The 22,974-nt window shown below is 38.1% G+C and overlaps 2 protein-coding genes across 2 annotated transcripts in view; one reads left to right on the top strand and one right to left on the bottom strand.

Moving 5' to 3' along the window:
* The window catches only part of LOC120424512 (proteoglycan Cow), a 320,210-nt gene that overhangs the window by 291,851 nt on the left and 5,385 nt on the right, over positions 1 to 22,974 (bottom strand). The gene's annotated exons all lie outside the window — the stretch shown is intronic.
* On the top strand, positions 8,452 to 22,717 carry LOC128092603 (uncharacterized). Its single transcript, XM_052706806.1, has 2 exons — positions 8,452 to 11,628; positions 11,686 to 22,717. Exon 1 carries the CDS (start codon positions 9,575 to 9,577, stop codon positions 11,009 to 11,011), a length of 1,437 nt encoding a protein of 478 aa, XP_052562766.1. The 5' UTR covers positions 8,452 to 9,574; the 3' UTR covers positions 11,012 to 11,628; positions 11,686 to 22,717.

Consider the following 22,974-nt stretch of genomic DNA (forward strand, 5'->3'; position numbering starts at 1 on the left):
AATGACAAATGACAAATGACAAATGACAAATGACAAATGACAAATGACAAATGACAAATGACAAATGACAAATGACAAATGACAAATGACAAATGACAAATGACAAATGACAAATGACAAATGACAAATGACAGATGACAGATGACAAATGACAAATCTCGATTAAATTTTCAACAGGCCCTATCTGCATAGGAAACCCATTAGGAATAGGTTGTTTTGAAAATTTAATCTAGAAATGACAAATGACAAATGACAAATGACAAATGACAAATGACAAATGACAAATGACAAATGACAAATGACAAATGACAAATGACAAATGACAAATGACAAATGACAATTGACAACTGACAAATGACAAATGACAAATGACAAATGACAAATGACAAATGACAAATGACAAATGACAAATGACAAATGACAAATGACAAATGACAAATTAGAATGGGAGTTGAGGATTGAGAATTGAGAATTGAGATTTAAGAATTTAGAATTGAGAATTGAGAATTGAGAATTGAGAATTGAGAATTGATGATTGAGAATTGAGAATTGAGAATTAAGAATTGAGAATTGAGAATTGAGAATTGAGAATTGAGAATTGAGAATTGAGAATTGAGAATTGAGAATTGAGAATTGAGAATTGAGAATTGAGAATTGAGAATTGAGAATTGAGAATTGAGAATTGAGAATTGAGAATTGAGAATTGAGAATTGAGAATTGAGAATTGAGAATTGAGAATTGAGAATTGAGAATTGAGAATTGAGAATTGAGAATTGAGAATTGAATATTGAGAATTGAGAATTGAGAAATTAGAACTTTACAATAGGAAATGAAAATTAGAAATGAGAATCAAGAAATAAGAAGTGAAAAGTCACTGTCTTTTCCTTATTTTTTATTATCTGATTAGATCATATTGATTAGAATCATTTTTTTGTTATTCAGTAGTCACTTTATGTTTGTAAAGTCAGTCAGCTCATAGCAAACGGACGCCATTATTTTTTCCCATTCTCTTTTTTATCGTACCGAAACGGTCATTGGGACAGGTTGATTTAATCGTTTGATCTCTGAAATAAAAGAACCGTCAAGTACCGGCTATTGCATTGAACCCCTATTTTCCAATGTCCTTTGCAGTCCGATGTCAAACCTCTAAAACAAACAACAAACAGCAAACAGCTCACTCGTCCTCACATATGGGGATGTCATCACCTGAATAAAGCATTTCACAGGAAGCTGAAATCGAGAGGTAGGGCCTGGCCTAGTTCTGTGCGAGCTGCTTTTTTTATTGGTACATAACTTAGGGTAATATGCCAAACTGTTTCCTCCCATAAAAAAAAAATATTATAAAAAAATCGATCAACCCGTCTTTCATTAAAATCAGATCTCTTTAAATAAAATTTCAGAAATTAACATATTGTAACTGAATCGTACAACAACTGTCAAATCGCCCCATAATCGGAACCGGTCCCCATTTTGAGTCGGAAAACTTCGTCGCATGTCCGTAGCGTAGCGATTAAAACCGGCAGCTGGTGTGCTTTGGCAAAAGCTACTGTTGTCCCGAAAACGCGGCCATTGACTACCGAGAAGGTCTTCCCCAAAATGGCTTCGCCCGGGCCAGGCACAATTCACAATATATCCGAAATTGGTACGGCACAACCGGTTGATGGCATCTGTCCGACAAGCAATGATAAAAACTCAACGGTGGCTTTTTGTGAGTGATCAAACAAGGTTGTCATGACGATTGTGGAACGGAAATGAATTGAATTTAGAAGGGAAAAGTTAAATAAAACTTTATTTGATTTTTGTCTGAATAGCACTAACAGTCAATTTTAATTTTCATCAGATTTTTCTATATTTGAAAAGAAGCCCGGAAAAAATGAGCCTGGCACCACCAGGTGTCCAATTTTCAAAGCAAAACTGTCAAACTGCCTCACCCTGTTGACGTAGGACTACATCTGCATAGGTCAAACCTATCAACTTGGACCGAAGCCAGCTGCCGGATGTTGTTTATAGGCTCATGACAATCTAATCTAGAGGCCGTCCCTTAACCACACAACGATGAGGCCCCTCTGTGTCCTGGCAAATGTTAACTATATCTGTTTTCCGGCTTGGTAGAATCACTCTAGCGATGGCTTTAGTGCAAGAATCACCTTTGCTGCACAAAAGTTGTGGCTTTTGAGCCCTTTATTGTAGATATCGTGTCATTGCCGACAAAGTGGGGTTTTCATTAGGGGAGGTTGGTTAGTGCACTGCAGTCGGAGTTGCAGTAAAATTTTGCAATTAACTTATTTTGCACTTTAAACGAACATATTTCATTCCAAAATTAAATATTTATCTCTTTTTTATGTTTTTACATCTTTTTTTTCATTTCTGAATAACGTCATGATTCGAAATCCGGACACTTAGTAGCATATCATAGCTGGCAAAAAATCATGTAATAAGTTGGAAATGTAGACATATCATAAGGATGTAGTATAAACAGTCAGTTTCAATAAAATGCATGAAAAATATGTCTTTTCTAACAATTTTTGATCAGAATTTTAAAATTAAAATGACATGTTGTGCTTCGAATCCCAGACACTGATAAAAGTTGATTCGAAATCCGGACACTTTTGCTTCGAATTCCGGACACTCGATTTTACTTATGAATCGCACAAATTTGTACTGAAATGTTAGTGATTGGCATTCTTTAGGTCTCAAATAAGCTGTTAACATCAAAACAATCGATAGTTTATATAAAAATTTGCTAGAATTTAAGGAAATCGAAACCATACATTTCTGCTTTGCCTTCGCAATGCTTCGAACGCCTATGAAATATTTCAAGTGAAATGTTTCGCATTTTTTGTAAACTTATAATTTTATTGTATTTAATTGTTTTGGCATTAATTACAGCGTTCAAACAAACTTTAAATGAAAGTTGATGTTGGAATTCATCAAATAACACAGTTTTGACATTCATAATGCGAACTTATGTCCAAATAATTGATAAAACAAGATGAAGTGTCCGGGTTTCGAAGCGTCCGGGCATTCGAATCATGACGTTACTCAATTCTCAATTTTCATTTGTCATTTGTCATTTGCCATTTGTCATTTGTTTCAAGATTCAAGATTCAAGATTCAAGATTCAAGATTCAAGATTCAAGATTCAAGATTCAAGATTCAAGATTCAAGATTCAAGATTCAAGATTCAAGATTCAAGATTCAAGATTCAAGATTCAAGATACAAGATTCAAGATTCAAGATTCAAGATTCAAGATTCAAGATTCAAGATTCAAGATTCAAGATTCAAGATTCAAGATTCAAGATTCAAGATTCAAGATTCAAGATTCAAGATTCAAGATTCAAGATTCAAGATTCAAGATTCAAGATTCAAGATTCAAGATTCAAGATTCAAGATTCAAGATTCAAGATTCAAGATTCAAGATTCAAGATTCAAGATTCAAGATTCAAGATTTAAGATTCAAGATTCAAGATTCAAGATTCAAGATTCAAGATTCAAGATTCAAGATTCAAGATTCAAGATTCAAGATTCAAGATTCAAGATTCAAGATTCAAGATTCAAGATTCAAGATTCAAGATTCAAGATTCAAGGTTTGATATGCGACCAATCCAAATTTTTTATTTGAGATTCATGATTGATGACTCCTGAACTAAATATTCAGGGTCTCTATTGTAATTTCATTAAATTACGGAGACCTACCGACTTTTCCTCATATTAATTACACTTCCAACATGTTGACGTAATCCTGCATAATCCAACCGATCCCTAAACTAGGACAACTCCTACTTCTGAAAGCCCGCACTCGCTCATCAAACTCAAACTCATTCCATTTTCCGCCATAGCCAAACCCAACTTTCGTCATCCTGATGACCGACCATCAGTCGCCATCATCGGCCGCACAGCAGTTCTGCCAAGACCAATCCCATCAACACGCTGGCCCTCGCGCATGATTTACGGCACTCGCGGGAGTTGGACCACCAAGCCCGTGGTCATCAACGGCAGTGGCCCTGCTCTGGTCAAACTATAGTAATCTTCTCGAAATGACACCGGACCGCATAATAAAAGTTCCTGGCCTCCCCGATCCGATCCGATGATGGTGATGTTCTGACCAATTTGGCACGCGTTTCAGGACTGGAGTCAAGTCTGGGGCTATAGCCAGGGCACTTTGGTGTCAATTAAGGAGCCAGTATGCCGGGGTTATTTTGCTAGAAGCTGGGTAGTTACCGTGAGAGGTTGATAAATTGCTCATAATCAAGATTTATCACCGGTTCACATGGACAATCTGGAAACCTAGGAGGTGGTCAGATTTTTGAAACTTTCGATGGTTATCTAAAGGACTACTACGCAAGGAAGTTAGACACTAGAATCTGTGACCAACAAGCAGTAAAAAATTTCATTAAAAGAACAATTAAACTAGATTTAATCTTGAATCTTGAATCTTGAATCTTGAATGAATCTTCAAACATCAATCACAAATTTCAATTTGAGTTTGAATATGTTCTCTCCTGAAACATCATTACTACGAAGCCAAATAAGTTTGAGAAACTTTGGAAGTACCTCAGGCTGACTACAGTTCCCAAACAGTGAGTCGGTAGGAAAACTTTTCAGATAAACATCTTTTGGTGAACATCCTGCCCTCGGAACAGCTTCTGGCATCTTCGTCAAATCGAGATTACTTGGCCATGAATATGACTTTGTTTATTGTTATGCTTGATAAAGGTTCTTCAATCTGAAGGAATGTTGAAGTATTTGCAAATTATCTTTTATTTTTTCAACTTATGAAAATCCTAACCAAATTGAATTGAATTTTCGTTTTCCATCAACTCAAAAGCTTGAAATCCTGCTCGAGTTTTGATCCAATATATCGCTCCAGTTGAGATTCGAAAAAATCCTAATACAAATTAGAATCTCAAAGCAAAAATAAAAAAAATCATCATAAAAGCTCCCTCCCGGAGCGGTCCGCCCACTAATCCACGTCGAAAGACCATTTCATTTGGACCTGCTCGGACCGACTGACCTCCCCCGAGTTATAACTCATAAGCTCAAATCCTCGCTCCTGGCACCTTTACTATACCAGCTCTCTAATAATAAACGAATGTGCGACCACTCAACCCGACAGTGGCACGTACCCAGCCCTGAGGTCCAGGTCCAATGGAACGGCTGGTGACCGAGGCGAAGGGGTTTGAATCATCGGTGGAATTGCTGTCAGTTTGAATGGGTGGCTAAGAGGAGCTTTTTCAACAAAGATTCTTTGATACTAAAATTTGATTGTTTTTTTTACTTTATTATATAGACTGACAAATCAGGAAATGTTTCACCGAAAAAATTAATAAATGAGATTGATTATGTTGGGTAAAATCACAGCTTCATTTGGAAAAATGAAAGGATTTTAAGATTTCAAACCATAATCAATTCAGAATCTTGAGAACAAGCCATACGATTTTTTTAACTGTCTGCTTTTTAATAACATATTTATGAAACATTTTAATATGTTTTAAAATTCAATATTAGGCCCTTGAAAAATAATAGTTCTATTTTTTTTAAATTTTCGAAGTTTATTTTTGAAAATATCAGAAAATTTTACAAATGATTCAATTTTCGACATTGATAATCGGACCATAAGTTTTTGAGAAATTGCTGTTCATGTGACACTTAAAAAAACATCAATTATATTGTTTCTTCAAATTAAAGCGGCTGTATCTCTAGAACAAGAAAACCGATTGAAGAAAAAATTTGCTCAGCTATTTGGAAAAAATATAATTAGAAATGATTTTTTTTCCTGCCTCGAACTAGTCACTGCTAAAAAAATGTGCTCTTTGTCGAGTACTTTTAGATTGAAATTCGATTTTATATTTAAACAAAAAGTTTATAAACTCGTTTTGCTTGACATTCGATTTATAAAAAGTAATCTTTAACTTGGCGGCAAAATTGTTGTCTATACTTTTCTGTGACTCTAAAGATTCCTTTTTGGTTCACTAAATCATACTTTTTTTTAAGTCTTCGAATACGGATTTTGAAAATATAACTTTAATAAAGTCAAATATAGCAACAAGTAAAAGTCTCATCCTCAGTTGTAAGTTACTCTGCCTAACCTACAACTTTGCCGAAGATCAGTAAATCACATGCCGAGATACAGATTTTCGAGTATTTACATTCCTAGCTCTTATTTTTTGGGCAAGTCCCAAAAAAGTTGGAAAGCTAAGAAAAAAAATAATAATACATTCTTATGCTTTTAATATGATTTAAGCTAATTATTGTTAAATATTTTAAAATTGATTGTTGAAAAGAAAATTAATTACAGAATATTTTGTATTGTTCTTTCAACTGCAATTTATTTAAATGCTAAGAAGAGTTTTCTCACAATCGCCCTGGATCATGCGACACATTCTGCTCCCATAAGACCCCCGTGGAAGGATTTGTAATGCCACGAGAGCCTGGAATGCTGCCAAAGCCACAGAGGTGTACAAGCACGTCACCGAATTTGATATCATCGTCGTCAGCGGTATTCCGAAACTTGTACCTTTTGAGAAACTAAATCCAATAATGGAAAACGTGGTACTGATGAGAACGAAGGTTGAGGTTATGTTTGTCTGATAATACTAGTCATTATTAAGTGGAACCACTTGAACCGAAGAGATCGGAAACCTTGCGGGACCATTAGATGAGAGAGCGAAAATACACTCTGGTAATAAACAGGTCGGATTAGTCTAAACAGCCCAGAGTTGATGTCTCTAAACTATAGTATAGTGCTAGGAGGCGTTCGGTAATAAATCATCAACAGACATCAGCTCGTGCATCATCCGGAAGTGGTAGCTCCTTGTGCTTCTCCCCGCGCCAAGGCACTCAAGCCAAATGAAATATTTAAAATTAAACGGTCACGTATTAAGCACTTTCAGAGCAAGAATTAAGGGCGCAACGGAGATAAAATTCTCTTCCGACAACGTTCTACGCGACGAGTCAAGGAAATGTGTTTTTATGTATCTTCCAAGCTCACACACTCTAGCTCACGGAAAGTAAAAATAACATTCCTCACCTTGCTGCCGTCATTTTTGATTCATGACCTTCCATCCCTCTGGTGAACGAACGTGCGCGCCCGTAAGTTAGGCATGGCCTACCTCGCAGGGGCCTACTTCGCTCCACCTTCCTTTGGTATGCGGCCTCTGCCGCTGAGCTGTCAAGAAGCTTTCTCTTTAAATCAAGTCAGCCAGGTTGCTTTCTGGCACAAGTTACGACGGACGGGGTCCCGGAGGAGGAACCGGCGTAGGATGGATGGATGAAACATTCCGAACATGGCTAAATCCTATCGGTGCCGGATTATGCAAGCACGTAGGCTCTGCTAGAAGAAAAGGGCTCGGTAAAGATTGACAGGGAAGTTGGCGAGTGAAGGATTGAAATTTTATATAAAACGTCACTTTTTGACAGGAGGGTGGCTAGGCTAAATGTTGAAAAATTTACTTCGTTCTTTTTTCGTTGATTTTTTTAGCCGATATTGATGTGTTGGGTATTTGACAGGTCGCCATATTGAATAGAAGTTAGCAAAGAACAACAATTTTTTAACAAATTTGCCAGAGATGATTCAGTTTTACACGACTTCAATCTTTACTAGTTTGGCCATGTTTACGGACTGGGTTAGAGCGTTGCGTCAAGAAGATCGTGGCGAAGGTGGGTACGCACGCAGGTAAACAAGTCGTCAGCTGTGTGCTATCTTGTGACAACGACCATTTAGTACTTTTCGAGAAAATCGATTTTTAAAGTTTGATGATAAATATTTTCAAAACTATGAATGGTAGAGCCAAACTTTTTGAAGCAATCGGTTCGTATACTATCGCTTAACAAACGCTCCAAGTTTCAACAAATTTGGTTACACCAGTTAAAAGATACAGTAAATTATGTAATCAAAAATCTGAAAAGCACGTGTCACAAGTGTGTTTCGAAAGTAAAATTGTACTACGTGTCACAAGTGTGCACAGAATTTCCATACAAACTAAAATAGACTTAAATCAATAGTTTAACCGACTAAATCAGTATATTTTCAAAAACAAAAGATTGCATTGCCTTCAAAAAATGTGTATCAACATAAATTTGTGAAAAACAAGAAAATTTTTCCACATTTTCCAACACCATGTATGACGTGTCACAAGCGTGCACGATCATTTTGATGATAAATTGGTCTATGTCACAAGTGTGTATTGCGATATCCGGGTAACGGAAGCGAGTTTCCAAAATCGGGTTAAAGCATCTTGTAGTGTTTGTAAAGTATAGCAAAACGTCATCATTAACTCATTTTCGACCAAAATGGTCTATGTCACAAGATAGCACACAGCTGACGAAGTTTTACCTTTCTTGGAGGCGAAGCTTATGCCGCGAATAAAATTTTATATCCTTTCTGAGGGAAAGGTTTCCTTGCGCACGCACACACATATACACAAAAAATGTATGTGTGCGTGCGCGTAACATGAGAGTGGTTACGTGTCTGTTGGACATTCTTGGTTCTAAGGAGGAGGAGAGGGGTGGTGGTTAAGCAATGGTGGTAATGTTTCGTTGTGCACTTCGAAGAATTGAGCCGCGCCTTTTGGGGCAATGTTCCATAGACTAGTATAACAGTTCAATTACCCTACCTACCTTAATTGCACAAAACACTGACAAAAGACGTCACTTTGACAGCAGTGCTGCCAGTGCTGCGAGCCTCGAAAGCCTCTCCCATGTCTTGCAAACCACTCTATGTCGATTTCTTACCCAAAACGGTTTGGATTTTCTTGGAACGGCCCAACATGCTCCCAGAATCTGTGGGGCTGGGGGTTTGTCGGTTAAACAAGACGGTTTAATTTACGTAATATTTATTCTATCATAAAGTGGCGTAACTTATTGAGTTTCGTTACGATTTCTGCCCGGGAACCATGTACGCGATTTAGTGAAAAGATTTGTTTGGAAATTTTGTATGGGTTCAGATTGGAAAATCAACAGAAAGTGTGCCGACTTAGTTTGTTAAGGTGGTGTATTCGTTATATTTTGACAACTAGTGAATAGACTTTATTTATATCGGTATAACATATTTTAATTCATCAATCTTGAACTTTCCATGAACTTTTGACATTGAAATCACTTTCAAATTATATTTTATTAATAATACATGGCGTTTTTTTAATCTAATAGCAACTGTTGTATTACGTTATTTATTACCATGCCATAGTTTCGTAGTTTATGGACACTCCCTACAAACGTCATTCATTCACGCGCGCTTTCTCTTTCTTTCTCACTTTTCATTCATTCTGTATCCGAGTGCCGAGCAGTACAGTCGTGTCAATAAACGTTAGTTTGTTAAGTTAATCAAACTTGTTTTAATTGACTACCAAATAAAACATGGTGTCAGAAGCACTCGTGGACTAAAGGTGATTTCCGGCGTCATTTGAAATCGCGGAAAGTGTTCGGCGAGGAAAAGTTCGATCGAGCGACGAAGAAAATCATCAGCGGAAGTGATCGCGAAGCAGTTGCGCAGTGAAGAGCGAACTTGTTTGATCCTGTCCAGCGCCATATTTTTCTTTAACGTCGTGTCGAGGCGAAGTGTTTTCCCACAAAATGGATTCAAAGCAGTTTGCCGAGTTTATGGGAAAGTTCCAGGAGATGATGGGATCGTTGAAGAAGGCGCCGGCTGCGCCTGTAGAAAGACCGGCGGCAGTGGCATCGGTTCCTCTTCCGCCTCCGCTGGAACTGGATGGAGACATGGAGAGAAACTTCGATTTTTTCGAAGAAAGTTGGAAGTATTACGCCAGTGCAGTTGGGATGGACAAGTGGCCAGAGGCTCAAAACGAGCAGAAAACCAGCATCCTGCTGTCGGTGGTTGGAACGGAGGCTTTAAAGAAGTATTTCAACTTCGAACTGACCGCCGTGGAGAAGAAGGACCCGAAGCTGGCATTGGCGGCGATCAAGCGGAAAGTTGTACGTGAGCGGAACAAGTTCATCGATTGGTTTGATTTCTTCTCGCTGTCTCAGGGGATGGAGGAAAGAATCGATGACTACTTGTGTCGATTGAAGTCACAAGCGAAGGTGTGTAAGTTTGGAGTCCTGGAAGAAGATTTGCTGAAGTACAAGCTCGTTACGTCGATCAAATGGTCGAAGCTGCGCACGAAGCTGTTGACGATGCAGAATCTGACGGAGGCACAAGCAGTTGATTTTTGCCGCGCGGAGGAAATTGCCGAGCAGCACCCGATTTCCGAGCAACGAAATGCAAGCGTGAACAAAGTGAAGAAGCATGCAAAAAAGTGCAAGTTTTGTGGCGAAATGCATGACTTCACGAAAGGCAGTTGTCCAGCGTTCGGCAAGCGGTGCTATCGTTGTGGCGGAAAGAACCATTTCGAAGCAGTGTGCAAGGCAGAGCGTCGGAAGAAGCTAAAGCGGAAGTCTCGTGTGCAGAAAGTGCTTGTGGATAGCAGTACCGACGGTGACTTGACGGAGACGGAGTCGACGAGCAGCGAAAGTGCAACAATCGGAAAAGTTTCCGATGGAAGTGGTGGGCATGTTGAAGCTAATCTAGACATGTGCATCGCTGGAAAGTGGCAGTCAGTTCAGTGCGAATTGGATACAGGGGCAAACGCCAGCCTCGTGGGACACAGTTGGTTACAGCGGATGACAGGGAAAGCCCACAGTGATCTTCAACCGTCGAAGTACCGCCTTCATGGCTTTGGTGGCGGCGAAATTCCTGTGATCGGTCAGACGACTATCCATTGTCGACAATACGGCCGTAAGTACAACCTGGTCCTACAAGTGGTCGATGTTGAGCAAGGTCCGTTGCTATCTGCGCACGTGTGTCGCTTTTTGGGCTTCTTAGAGTTCGGCAAAATGACTCGCGTCAACATGCCGGTTTCTACCAAGCGCAGCATCTGCCGCATTGAGGCTCAGTGTGCAGGTTGCGTTGCCGGGCAAGATCGTCAACCTAGGGGTCGGACAGATCGGTCAATACATTATCAACGCATTAAAATAATTGGTCAGCATATCGACATTTCGTCAATATATTAACGAAATCCCACCATGCCTTTAAAAACCTTGGTGAGTTGAAATGTCAGTTGAAATCAAATCAAAACAAAACAAATTTCACCGGTTACGACGTCGTTCCAGAAAACCGAACGAAACCCGTGGAATCGGTGGCCGGGGAAGGTGGTGACGATGCAGAGAAAGTCAAGTCAAGGTGTGTTTCCTCTTCCTCCGCCGCAAGAGTGCAGTTTGGAAAATGAGATGGTTCTTGGAAACGTAGGATAGTTGCTTAAACAATGGCCGTGTGGTGTCTGATCGGTTGCAGATCGAACCGTCCCGTTCCATTAGATCGTGGTCAATCGCGATCCCGCAGCCATTAGCCATTTGCAGGAGTTCTCGTTCCGAGTCCGGGTCTGCACCGACTCCGGCCAAGATACGTCCTCTTGCGAATGTGTTTTGACAAACACGAAAAAACAGTCCTTGTTTTGGGAGACAGATTTTCTAACGAGAAACCATTTTTGAAGACGCGCAATAAAGTGTTGTTTACGTTTCTTCCCCGGCAGATAGTTCTATCAAAATCGACGGCTTTGATTCCAAATGGCCAGATCATCTTGGTGTTGAAAATGCACCCGACTGGCGAGATCGAGTTCAACAACAAAACGGTATTCGAAAGCCTAATTTAGTTTATCTACAATGCTTCAATTGACTTTACCCCTCAGATAGCATCCTCCTGCTTGCCGACTTGATCGAGACCCGAAGCAAAATACGAGCAGAGAAGAGAACCTCCCAAACTTCGTCAATCTCCTCCAGCTGAAGCTGAAACGACCAAGAATCGCTTCCCCAGCGATAGTCTCGAGCCAGCAACTTGGACGAGAAGCAAATTCTTTGACGATAAGTGCACCGATTGGCGCTGTTCGACGACGACGACGACGAAAGTCTGGAAACGTTTGAAATCCGCTTCAAATCCCCCGCCATGGAAAGTGACGACCCCAAATTGGTTCCAAATCGAGGAACATAGTGTGGTGAACCAGATCAACCAACTGCCGGACGCGGATCGCAACGAACGAATGTTTGTCATATTTGGCGAGGTGATGGACGTGTTAGAGCGGAGGCTAGTTGGACGTGCAGATTTCGGACCGGTCAGATCGAAAACTGGTGGTGAGATTCCACACGGACGAGATTGCCGAGATGGTGAGGCACCATTGGGACGCGATGTAGACGATGAAACGGGACAGGATCGAGGAAAGGTTAAAGTTGTTGAGAAGGTTAGTAAGCTCGCAGTTTAAACATAACAAAATCCAATCGATTTGCTTCCTCAGATTTTGATCCGGTTTATCCAGTACGATCGCAGCGGAGACATTCCGAACATGAGGGAACTGCACGAGTCCACCGCCCCACGGTGAAAAATCACAGATCACAGGAGGCGAGTACATCAGGATTCTTCGATAACCTCATCCAAGGCAAGACGGCGCAGACCAAGGCGCAGACGAATCCCGTGGGGCCCGCGGGAATGTTCGGCCTTCGACGTGTGAGACTCGACGACGACGACGACGACTTTGGTCTGGCACTATCCGGTGGTGGCGGAAGTTCTTAACCCAACTCGAGCCTTTCCAGCGCAAAGGTGGAGGTGCTAAATCCATTTCATCTCAGTTGTTGAACTTTTTCAACCAGACCTACAAACGGTTCACGGGATACAAGCCGACGAAGTTCTCAAACTCTTTGTGTTAAATCTTTTCATAATTTTTCAATTTTCAATTTTTTGTAAATATAGTATTGTTTTCGCTTTTTATTCATAAACCACCGAAAAAGGGAGAGGAGGGGTACGTTTCGTCCTGTAGCATGCCCTAGACACCCTGGCAAGAACGCTAACAAAGCCATAATCTCGCCATAGCCATAACCTCGTTAGCCGTAGGTACGCCGGAAGTCGTCATGGATGAACTTCCCGGGTAATCCTCTTCTTCTTGATGGTTGACTTGGGAGAGATGAGCTTCCACAGATTGTGAGCAATCTTTACGTGTGTGTAGTGCTGTGCGACCGGCGTGCTGGAGACGGTTCCGCGGAATCCACAGCAAGAGTCCAGGGATGCTGAAAAAACTTAAACACATTATGGTCCAAGGGCAGATGGAGGCCAATACAACCAATTCTGAAAGAAGTTGTTGGTTTCGTTGCTGAGCTTCCGTGCCGTTAACATCTTCGGGCACCACACAACTCAAACAAAATGATTGTGGAGTGTGGACCGTTCCGGATGCTTTCACCAAATCCTCGTCCACTTCATTTGATTCTGTTTTTTTTCTCGTCGGACGGCTCAGGCAGAAGGGTCATACGAAGGTGTCGTAGATTCCGCATATCCGTGTCCCAGTGTCCATGTCAAACTCTGTTTTGCGCAAACTTTTTTGAAAATGAAATGCACGACTCAGACAAGTCCATGTTATTGTTTATAAGATGTCAAATTGAACCGAGATTAATAATACTCGGTGGGAACGCTAGCTCAACTATTCGTTGATCTATTGACGAAAATATCAAAACCGCCGTCAATAGATTGACGAATAATAAAACCATCGACTCTGTCCAACCCCTAGTCGTCAACCAACAAGAACGCGCCACGTGAGATACCGCTGTGATTGTACGACAGGCGGCCCGCGGCAGACGCAGACGGATGATCCAGTCCGCGCACGGCGAAGCACGAATGGTGCTAGCTGTGGTCTTGGCCGCTACACGAAGTTTTCGAGACTTGGTGAGTCCGGATCCACGTAATGAACCCAACACGCCCAAGGTAACCCACCAAATCTCGATACCAGTCATCAAGCTTTATGCCTCTAGCAGTCACACATCATCCGAACAAGCTCCAGTGGTCTTCAGAAACGTCCAGCATTTTGTGGTTTAGTTTTAGTTCTTTATTTTTAGTTACACATTAACCTCATTCTCAAGCACAGTTCTATTTAGTTTTCTTTTTGATAAAACAGGGAAGATGTTGTATTACGTTATTTATTACCATGCCATAGTTTCGTAGTTTATGGACACTCCCTACAAACGTCATTCATTCACGCGCGCTTTCTCTTTCTTTCTCACTTTTCATTCATTCTGTATCCGAGTGCCGAGCAGTACAGTCGTGTCAATAAACGTTAGTTTGTTAAGTTAATCAAACTTGTTTTAATTGACTACCAAATAAAACAGCAACTTTTAGTCTTCGTTACCTCAAAATGCTTCAAGCATAATGGCTGATCGGAAAATTTCTAAAATATGGTATTATGAAGTGTGTTTTTCAACTCCAATTCAAATTCAGAAAATGTTTTTATATAATACGTGACTTGCAGTTCAAGCTTGAGTTTTCATAGTTGAAAACCTACTAGGTAGTTTTACCTTGAGCAAAAAAAAACTAACTTAATCCACCTATGTGGTTGGAGCCTTCCTCACTCACTGTACACAAATTTCATATATTTTTTAGATCCGGAATAAAAAAGTACATAAATATCACTTAAGTGGCCATTTCTCGAGACAGGGTTGCCAAGAGTTGCGTTCGTGAAGTTGAACGGTGCGGGTCGCGGTCATCACGCCAGAATTTCGTTGCCGTTTCCGTCTTTGTTGTCCCCCCGATTGCGTTTGTTTTTCTATCCGGGCGGTTTCGCGGAGTTTGACAGTTGCGTTCTTGAAGTTGAACGGTGCGGGTCGCGGTCATCACGCCAGAATTTCGTTGCCGTTTCCGTCTTTGTTGTCCCCCCGATTGCGTTTGTTTTTCTATCCGGGCGGTTTCGCGGAGTTTGACAGTTGCGTTCGTGAAGTTGAACGGTGCGGGTCGCGGTCATCACGCCAGAATTTCGTTGCCGTTTCCGTCTTTGTTGTCCCCCCGATTGCGTTTGTTTTTCTATCCGGGCGGTTTTGCGTTTTCGCTTTTTCGAATATTATTTGGTTTTATCTTTCCACAGCCGGCTGTCTAAGATTGAATCATTTAATCTAAATCAACACCAAATAACCGGGAACAGTCTCATCCGCATCATCCGACTGTTTGCCTTAAGAATTCATAATCCATCACACTATTAAACAAAATTTATTGATTATTGGGTCGCATCATCATCCTCTATGCTGAATCCTGGCCATTACCTTTACCCACTAACAAAATCCCAAGTAGAAGTAGTTTTTCCGGCACACGTGGGGGTGTGGATATCGTATAGAACCCACCCTTGGTAGCAACCTGTGCTAACTAACATTCCCGTCCAAATCCCCCGAGATCTACAAACTGACATGGCGGGCGCCGTTGGTGGCCAACGACTGTTACCTATTTGCTCCAGATCTAGTTTTGATGATCTTGATGTTTTATCTTTTCAGCGCATTCATACATGCTGTTGATAAGGGAAACACCATTAGATCATTGAAGCGTATGACCGGTTGTATTGATAGAATATTACGGTCCTGTTCAGCAACGGAGAAGGACAACCATGGGTGGTCTCTCATGCTCATGCTCATGCTCATTTCTCGAGACAGGGTTGCCAGATCTTCACTGTTTTGGACTCGTTGGAAAGGTCTTTTGATAACCTAACCAACGATGAGTCGGATGATGCACCCGGACATAGTTTACATACATTTAAGTGAGATCCGGATATATTTAAAAACACATTTTTATACATAACTTTTGAACTACTTATCGGAACTTCAATCTGTATAAAACTCGATCTATGGGACCCTAAACCAAGTCGAATGCAACGGGTTCGGGTCAAATCGGTTCAGCCAGTGCCGAGAAACATGAGCTAGTTTGTTGGTCACATACATACATACACACACACATACACACACATACACACATACATTTGTTCAGTTTTCGATTCTGAGTCGATATGAATACATGAAGGTGGGTCTACGACGTTTTTATACAAAGTTCGTTTTTAAAGCGGGATTATAGCCTTACCTCAGTGAAGAAGGCAAAATGATGTTTTTAAGCCAGCAGTAAAACTATGGGAGTCTCAAAAATGTGAAAATAAGCAAAAAATCAAAACAAGGACTGGAAACATATGAAAAACACAATACAATTTATAAGAAAAACTACAAATACAAGAAGAAATAATAAAACACGAGAAGTAAGGGAGCGTTCATTTATTACGTAACGCAAAAAAAAATGGATTTTCGGACCCTCTCCCCCTCCCTCGTAACAAAATTTCCATACTAATGAACGGCCCGAGCGGTTTAGGCTTTCAGGATTTTTGTGATATTTACTTGTAGAGTCAAAACAGATCAGTAAACTTCACTTATTTGTATATTACACTTTTTAAAGATTACATTTTTTTGCGGTAACACTCTCAACTTTTACGCGCACGATCACATCACTTTGCATTAAGATCTTCGTCGAGCCAGTTCTCTACGTTGAAGCCAGACTTGTCCTCCAGACCTCTGCGCCGAGCCATGCCAGACCCGAACTCTTCACAGCGGCTAAGTCCCGGCGGACTCTTCACAGCGGCTAAGTCCCGGCGGACTCTTCACAGCGGTTAAGTCCCGGCGGACTGCGGCCTCCACCGCTAAGTCCGGCTGGACTGGGGCCTCTGCTACTGGTGGCTGCTGGCGGGTCCGGCTGGTCTGGGGCTTCTTCAGGATATGGAACTGGACTGGGCTTGAACTGGCTGGAACTGACTGGAACTAACTCGAACTAATTGCCCTCCTCAAGAATTTTGGGGTTTTTATAGTCAGTCCCCGAAAACTCTACTAAATTTTGTTCTACTAAAAGTGGTCCGTTTCGATGAGAAGCATCGATGAACCTCATGAATTAAATTATGCAGACCTCTGCAATTCTTCATGACTTTCCGTATGGTGTAGTGAGTACACCTCAAAATCGGAATCATGGGTTCGAACCATTGTCGTGAAACATTAAATTATGTTATTGGAATATCAAAATTATGTTCCTAAAACATTCTCAAAAATGTTGGTCAATAATGAGAAGGTCGAATTCTCCATTGAACGAACATGCCAATGAATTTGGTTAAGCCACACCCTCAATTTCCCCTGTGGAAAAACATCGCACATTCATAATTGAAAGCTTAACCATTTTTTTGATTGCCTAACAATTGGCGAAATTTAATAAAGGGCTTTTCAGGTGAGGATGACTCATGATCCACACCTGTACATAAGCTTAATTATTTGTCGCGCAACGCGAGTCGACGGGTAAAATTATTTATGCTTGCGTATGCGCGCATGGTCAGAACTGTGGTGAGGTTCGAAAAATGGACAAATTTAATGATTTAAATTTGAGGTCGCTGCATTCCCCCACACTTACCAGCTAGATGTTTGTATTCTTGAAAAGCATTAAAAACATCTACCGAAAGTTATTTGTAGGTTGAAATATGATACCCAAAGTTAATAATTTAAATTGTGAAAAAAATTACTTTGCAAAAAATCATAAAAAAACTTAAAATGGCTGGCTATAAAAAAATAATTTAAAAAAATTGGTTCGGTTCATCTCCCCCACACTTATCAGCTAGATGATCGTCTGAAAGAATTGATCATCTATGGAAAGAATATTGTCGGGTGTATTGATCGTGCGGTTTACAATTTGTTTTTCTTGTGATTTCTTGTAAATTGTTTTATAATTATAATTGCTCTTTTGATTTTTCTACTGTAAAATTATTTTCATTACTCTTTTGATCTTCTGTCCTGTTAAGTTACTTTAATTGCTGTTTTGAACTTCTCTTGTAAAAATATTTTCGTTGAAGCTGATTTAAATAAACTTGCATTTGAAATTAATTTTCATTATCCCTCCTAAAAAAAATTGTATTTTTCCCACTGTAAGCAAAATTTGTTGTTGTTGTTGTAGAACGTTTTGATCGGCTGGTTGTTATCGTTGTCGTCTTCCATAAAAATCGTCTCTATCATGAGGCTATTCATTCCACAGTGACTTGGTCAATTGATCAGTTTTCGAGGCTAAGGTGTTGAATTTCGTCGATTAGTGCAATTGTCGTTTCCATCATGAATTATGCTTCATAACTCAACTGTGAGTTGACTGTGGTCAATTTTGAAAGTGCATTGACTTCTCACTTGCTGAGTATTGTGAATTGTTCGTAAATCCAGTATTTTTTTGTCCAAAATTGACTTTTCCAGTTGCTTTGTATCTTTGACAATCTCAAATTATTGACATCGGTTGATGTAATTCTTTTTTCAAATGTTTAGGAAATGTTGTTTGTCCAAAATTGTCTTTTCGTTTAATTTGCAACTTTGGCTTTTGTAAATTAATGACATCGGATGATGTTATCATTTGTTTATCATGATCTTCTCCTTTTCCATAGTTTCAGACGTGCAGTATGATCTCAACTTGCATTTTTGTTCCATAATTGATGTTTCAATCATCTTTACTTCGCTTAATTCCACATTTCGATTTAGTAATTTGTTTTACGTGAATGTCTCGTTACAAAAAATGCGATTTAATTCGACTTGATCCTCATTGATATGACCTTTTACAACAACATCAACACCGTTACCTGTCCAACCTCCCGCATGACTTTGCCACTCACCATCTTGCCATCACAAACTTCTGCATACGAACGCGTAGAACTTCTCAGCATACGAACGCGTCGATCATCCTTGTGTCTCTGCCATACTTCAGTTTTTTAGTTTTGTTTCTCCCACACAAATTTCTTACTTGTTTTCTTCGCATGAATACTATTTTATAGTTTTCAGGAATCTATCATTTAATTTATGTGCAAAATTGAAATTAAAATTTACTTACAATTTTATAAATCTTGTTGATATTTTTATATGAAATCAGTTCTATTATTTTTAATACAAAAAGAAATCAGTTCTAATTGACTATTATTTTTATACTTGAATAAAAAAAAATTACTCTATAAAGTTTTTCATTGATCTATACATCCTATCATCTTGTCATTGCAATACTGCGTATGTTAAAATATCCATTCTGTTCTTCCAACTTTTTATGAAATCTGTACATCACTTTGTGTTTTCAAATTTGTCAAACCCATTAAATTAATTTGTTTATTTTAGCAATTTGCAATAAATGCTGAATTTGCAAGATAATTAGTTGGTTCAATTATCATTCTAATGATAACGATCTGATTTTTTTCCTCTGAATTTTATCAGTTTAAAGGTGTTTTTCCCTTGAAGCATTATTTTATCCCTTGATTTTCCCTTGAAGCGTTATTTATCCATTCCCTTTAATTTTCATTTGACTATCCCCGTAAAGTGCAAATGTTTTGAAATGTTTTTAACATATTGAATCCCCCCATGGATTACAACTGTTTGAAGCTTTATTCGACATAAAACTCTCCCCATAGAGTACAATTGTCTACTTTTTAATCCCTTTGGCGTTGCTTTATCAGTTTATGTATCCCTAGATCGGAACTTATACCGTTCTTTCCGATCTTTTTAGATTCCCCACGATGTACTCACAAATTTTACCCTTTCTTGAGCTGTAGTCCATATTCGTCTTTGCAAGCGTCCTTGCTGATATTGTTGTCTTCTTGATTGTTTTCCAATGGTTTCCTGTAAATCCTTCGTATAAGCGTATGACATTCTGAAAATATATTCTTAATATTTTGTTAAGTAAATTATAAAACACATGTTTACATTCAACATTCATTCTGGGGTGCACCTCCCTTGTCCAATTATTCTCACACACATTCTTACTTGCATACATGTTGTTTTGAAACATTTAATAATCACACCATCTTCATTTGCCTGTCGTTCAAATTTCATTATTGTTCAGTCCGTTTGATTTGTTTTTATTTGTAGTTAAAAATTGCGTCATTGTTTTTCTAATACCCTGTTAACCCATTTTAGCTCAATTAAGTATATTCCCAAAATTGCAACCCAACAGCTTCTTAATTGTTTTAACGTGTTTCATCACTGCTTCATTATTATGTTTATATCTGATCATAATCGCTTCACGTGTCAAAAAAAAAAATTATGTATAAACTCAGTACTGGTATTTTTCTTAATCTGTTTCTTGTTGAAATCCCATCAATTTTATCATTTGTAAAACATCTTTCATCACAATTCATAACATTCTTGTTTGCGCATTTCTTTTTTTTTTTAAATGATCATTCATATTTTGTTTAACTCAACATTCATTTATCATATCAAATCAATCATATATTCTTTTTTCATGTTTATTTTTCTATATAAAAAATCGGTATTTATGACACATTTGTTTGATTCATTTAGTTCTCTTGATAACAATCGTTTTTTTCTAATTCATCAATCATATCAGTTCAATAAGTTTATTATTATTATTATTTTTTTTTTAATGTACATAAATAATCCCGTGTGTTAAAATAAATATTTTCATTCATTGCAGTCTTTAGATATTGATCGTTTATGATACTATGTCATTCATTGCATAACTCGCTTATTTTTTTTACTTTATTTTAATGGTACTGTAATTGTCAAAAATATTTGTCTTGTATTGGAGCATTTAATTTTAAATTATGTTAATTGTATATTGTTAAAAATATGTTAAATGTATTTTAATACGGGTACATTCTGAACTATCATTTAGTGATATGTTAATCATTATATTTTCTTAGTCTATTATTATGTACATCTTCAAATTTGTTTCCATTTTTAATAGTGGTCGTTTGATCGCTGTTGAATTTAACGATATCATAAGGGCCTCGCCACTTATTTTGTAACTTTTGACCAATTCCTGTTTGTACCATTTGTACCAAAACTCTATCTCCCCACATTGGTACCCAATCATTTGTCTTTTTGTCATAAATTTCCTTTCTCTTTTCTTTTGACAATATTAAGTTGTTTCTAGCAGTTTCATGAGCCTCCTTGAATATATCTTTCATTGAACAAATAAAGTCGTCATAATTTAAATCTGAATCATTGATTTTATAAATTGTGCTTGGTATAGTAGCTTTTCTTCCATACAAAAGTTCATAGGGAGAATATCCAGTTGATGAATTTTCTGTAGTATTGTATTCAAACATAAAATATGGTATCAATTCATCCCAACATTGTGGATCTTTGCCAATAAAATTTCGTAAATAAATTTTTAACTCTCTATTTGATCTCTCAACTAAATTAGCTTGAGGATGATATGCACTTGTAACGATCTTTTTAATGTGTAATATTTTGCATGTATGTTGCAATAATTTGCTTACAAAGTTTGTACCTCGATCGGTTACAACTTCTTTAGGAACACCAAATTTACAAACAAAGTTTTCGACAAAAGTTCTAGCAACAGTAGTACTTTCTTGGTTTTCCATGGGAGCTACAATCAAAAATCTTGTTAAATCATCTTGTATCACAAGTCCACAATTGTTTCCATTATTAGAAATTGGTAACATAACCACATCCATATAAACTTTATCAAAGGGTTCATACGATGTTGTCGTAATTTTCATTGGCATCTTATTTGCTGGTCATATTTTATTCTTTTGACAAGAATCACATTGCTTTACATAATTCAAAACATCTCTTCGCATATTTTCCCATGTAAATAGAGGACTCATTCTTTTAATCATTCGTTTACCTCCGACATGACCACCCAACGGTGCGTCGTGAAAATCTTTGAGCACTTGATCTCTGTCTTCTGGCTTTACATAAATTCGTTCATTTTCTGTTGCATATAGTGTAAATGACTTTGAAAGTTTCATTGCAAAAAATCGTAATAAGTTTAGTTCCAACTCTGTTTTAAATATTCTATGAGAAATAATTTGTATAACTGATGCATCTTTAGCAAAATCAGGATAATCTTTAAAGCTTTTAAATAAACCATCGAAAATTTCTTCATTCTTAACTGCTGAACGATATGTTCCATTCAAAATTAAACCCCAAATTTTCTTTTGCGGGAATACAAATATATTTTCATTGGTGTAATTTTTAATACCATGTGGAAGGTCAATGTATTTACTCAATTCTTTGTGTACCGTAACACTGTTTAATATCATAAATGTAGCTTCGGCTTGTTCAAATGGTATAATATTTTTAGAAAATTTTAAAACGTTAAAATCGATATCTGTATCTTGGAAATCCTTGTAGGTAAATATTTTATCGTTGCTATCGTGGTCATTATCTAAATTTATGTCAATATGTTGAAGTCCATTCATATTATTATTCCAATTAGTGTTGTTTCTAGATAAATTCTTTCTGTTTGAAGTATTTGTTGTGTTTTGATTATCTGAAATATTTTGTCTATTTTGTTTTGCTTGTTGACGAGTTGTAATTGCTACTAATTTTGATGCTTGTTTATCATCTGCATGATCTTCATCATTTTTCAAACGTGAGAGAAAATCTGCAACCACATTTTCCTTTCCTTGCTTGTAACGAATTTCACATCCAATGCCTTGGATTTTCAAACGAAGCTTTGTCAACGTTGGTGAAGTTTCCTTCAAATGCCATAGAGCTACCAACGGTCTATGATCTGTGTAAACGATAAAATCTTGGTTATAAATAAAATGTTTGAAGTGGTCTACTGCCCAAACAATAGCTAGTAGTTCCTTCTCGATAGTAAAATAATTTCTTTCAGCCCCGATAAGCGCACGACTTGCGTAAGCGATGGGGTGATCATTTGACTTCTCATTAGTAAGAACTGCTCCGATAGCATAATCGCTAGCATCAGTTGTCAAAACAAATTTGTCATTGTAGTTCGGTCTAACTAAAACTGGTTCTGAAATTAAATAGTTTTTTAATTCTTCAAAAGCATTTTCACATTCTTCTGTCCAAATAAATTTCACATTTTTCTTTAATAATGCATTAAGTGGCTTACGTTTATCTGCAATGTTTGGAATAAATTTTCCATAAAAATTAACAGTTCCCAAAAAGGATCTCACATTTTTAATCGTCTGCGGCCTTTTCATGTTTTTGATTGTATCAATATTTTCACTAGTTGGTCGAATACCTTTTTCATTAATAATATGACCCAAATATCTGACTTCTTTGTGTAAAATTTTACATTTTGATGGTTCAACTTTTAAATTATGTTCATGTAATGCATTCAAAACTTTATATAAATTTTCATTGTGTTCTTCGATAGTTCTACCGAATACAATAATATCATCCAAATATAC

The sequence above is a fragment of the Culex pipiens genome, chromosome 1, assembly GCF_016801865.2.
Source record: "Culex pipiens pallens isolate TS chromosome 1, TS_CPP_V2, whole genome shotgun sequence".
Classification (NCBI taxonomy): Eukaryota; Metazoa; Arthropoda; class Insecta; order Diptera; family Culicidae; genus Culex; species Culex pipiens.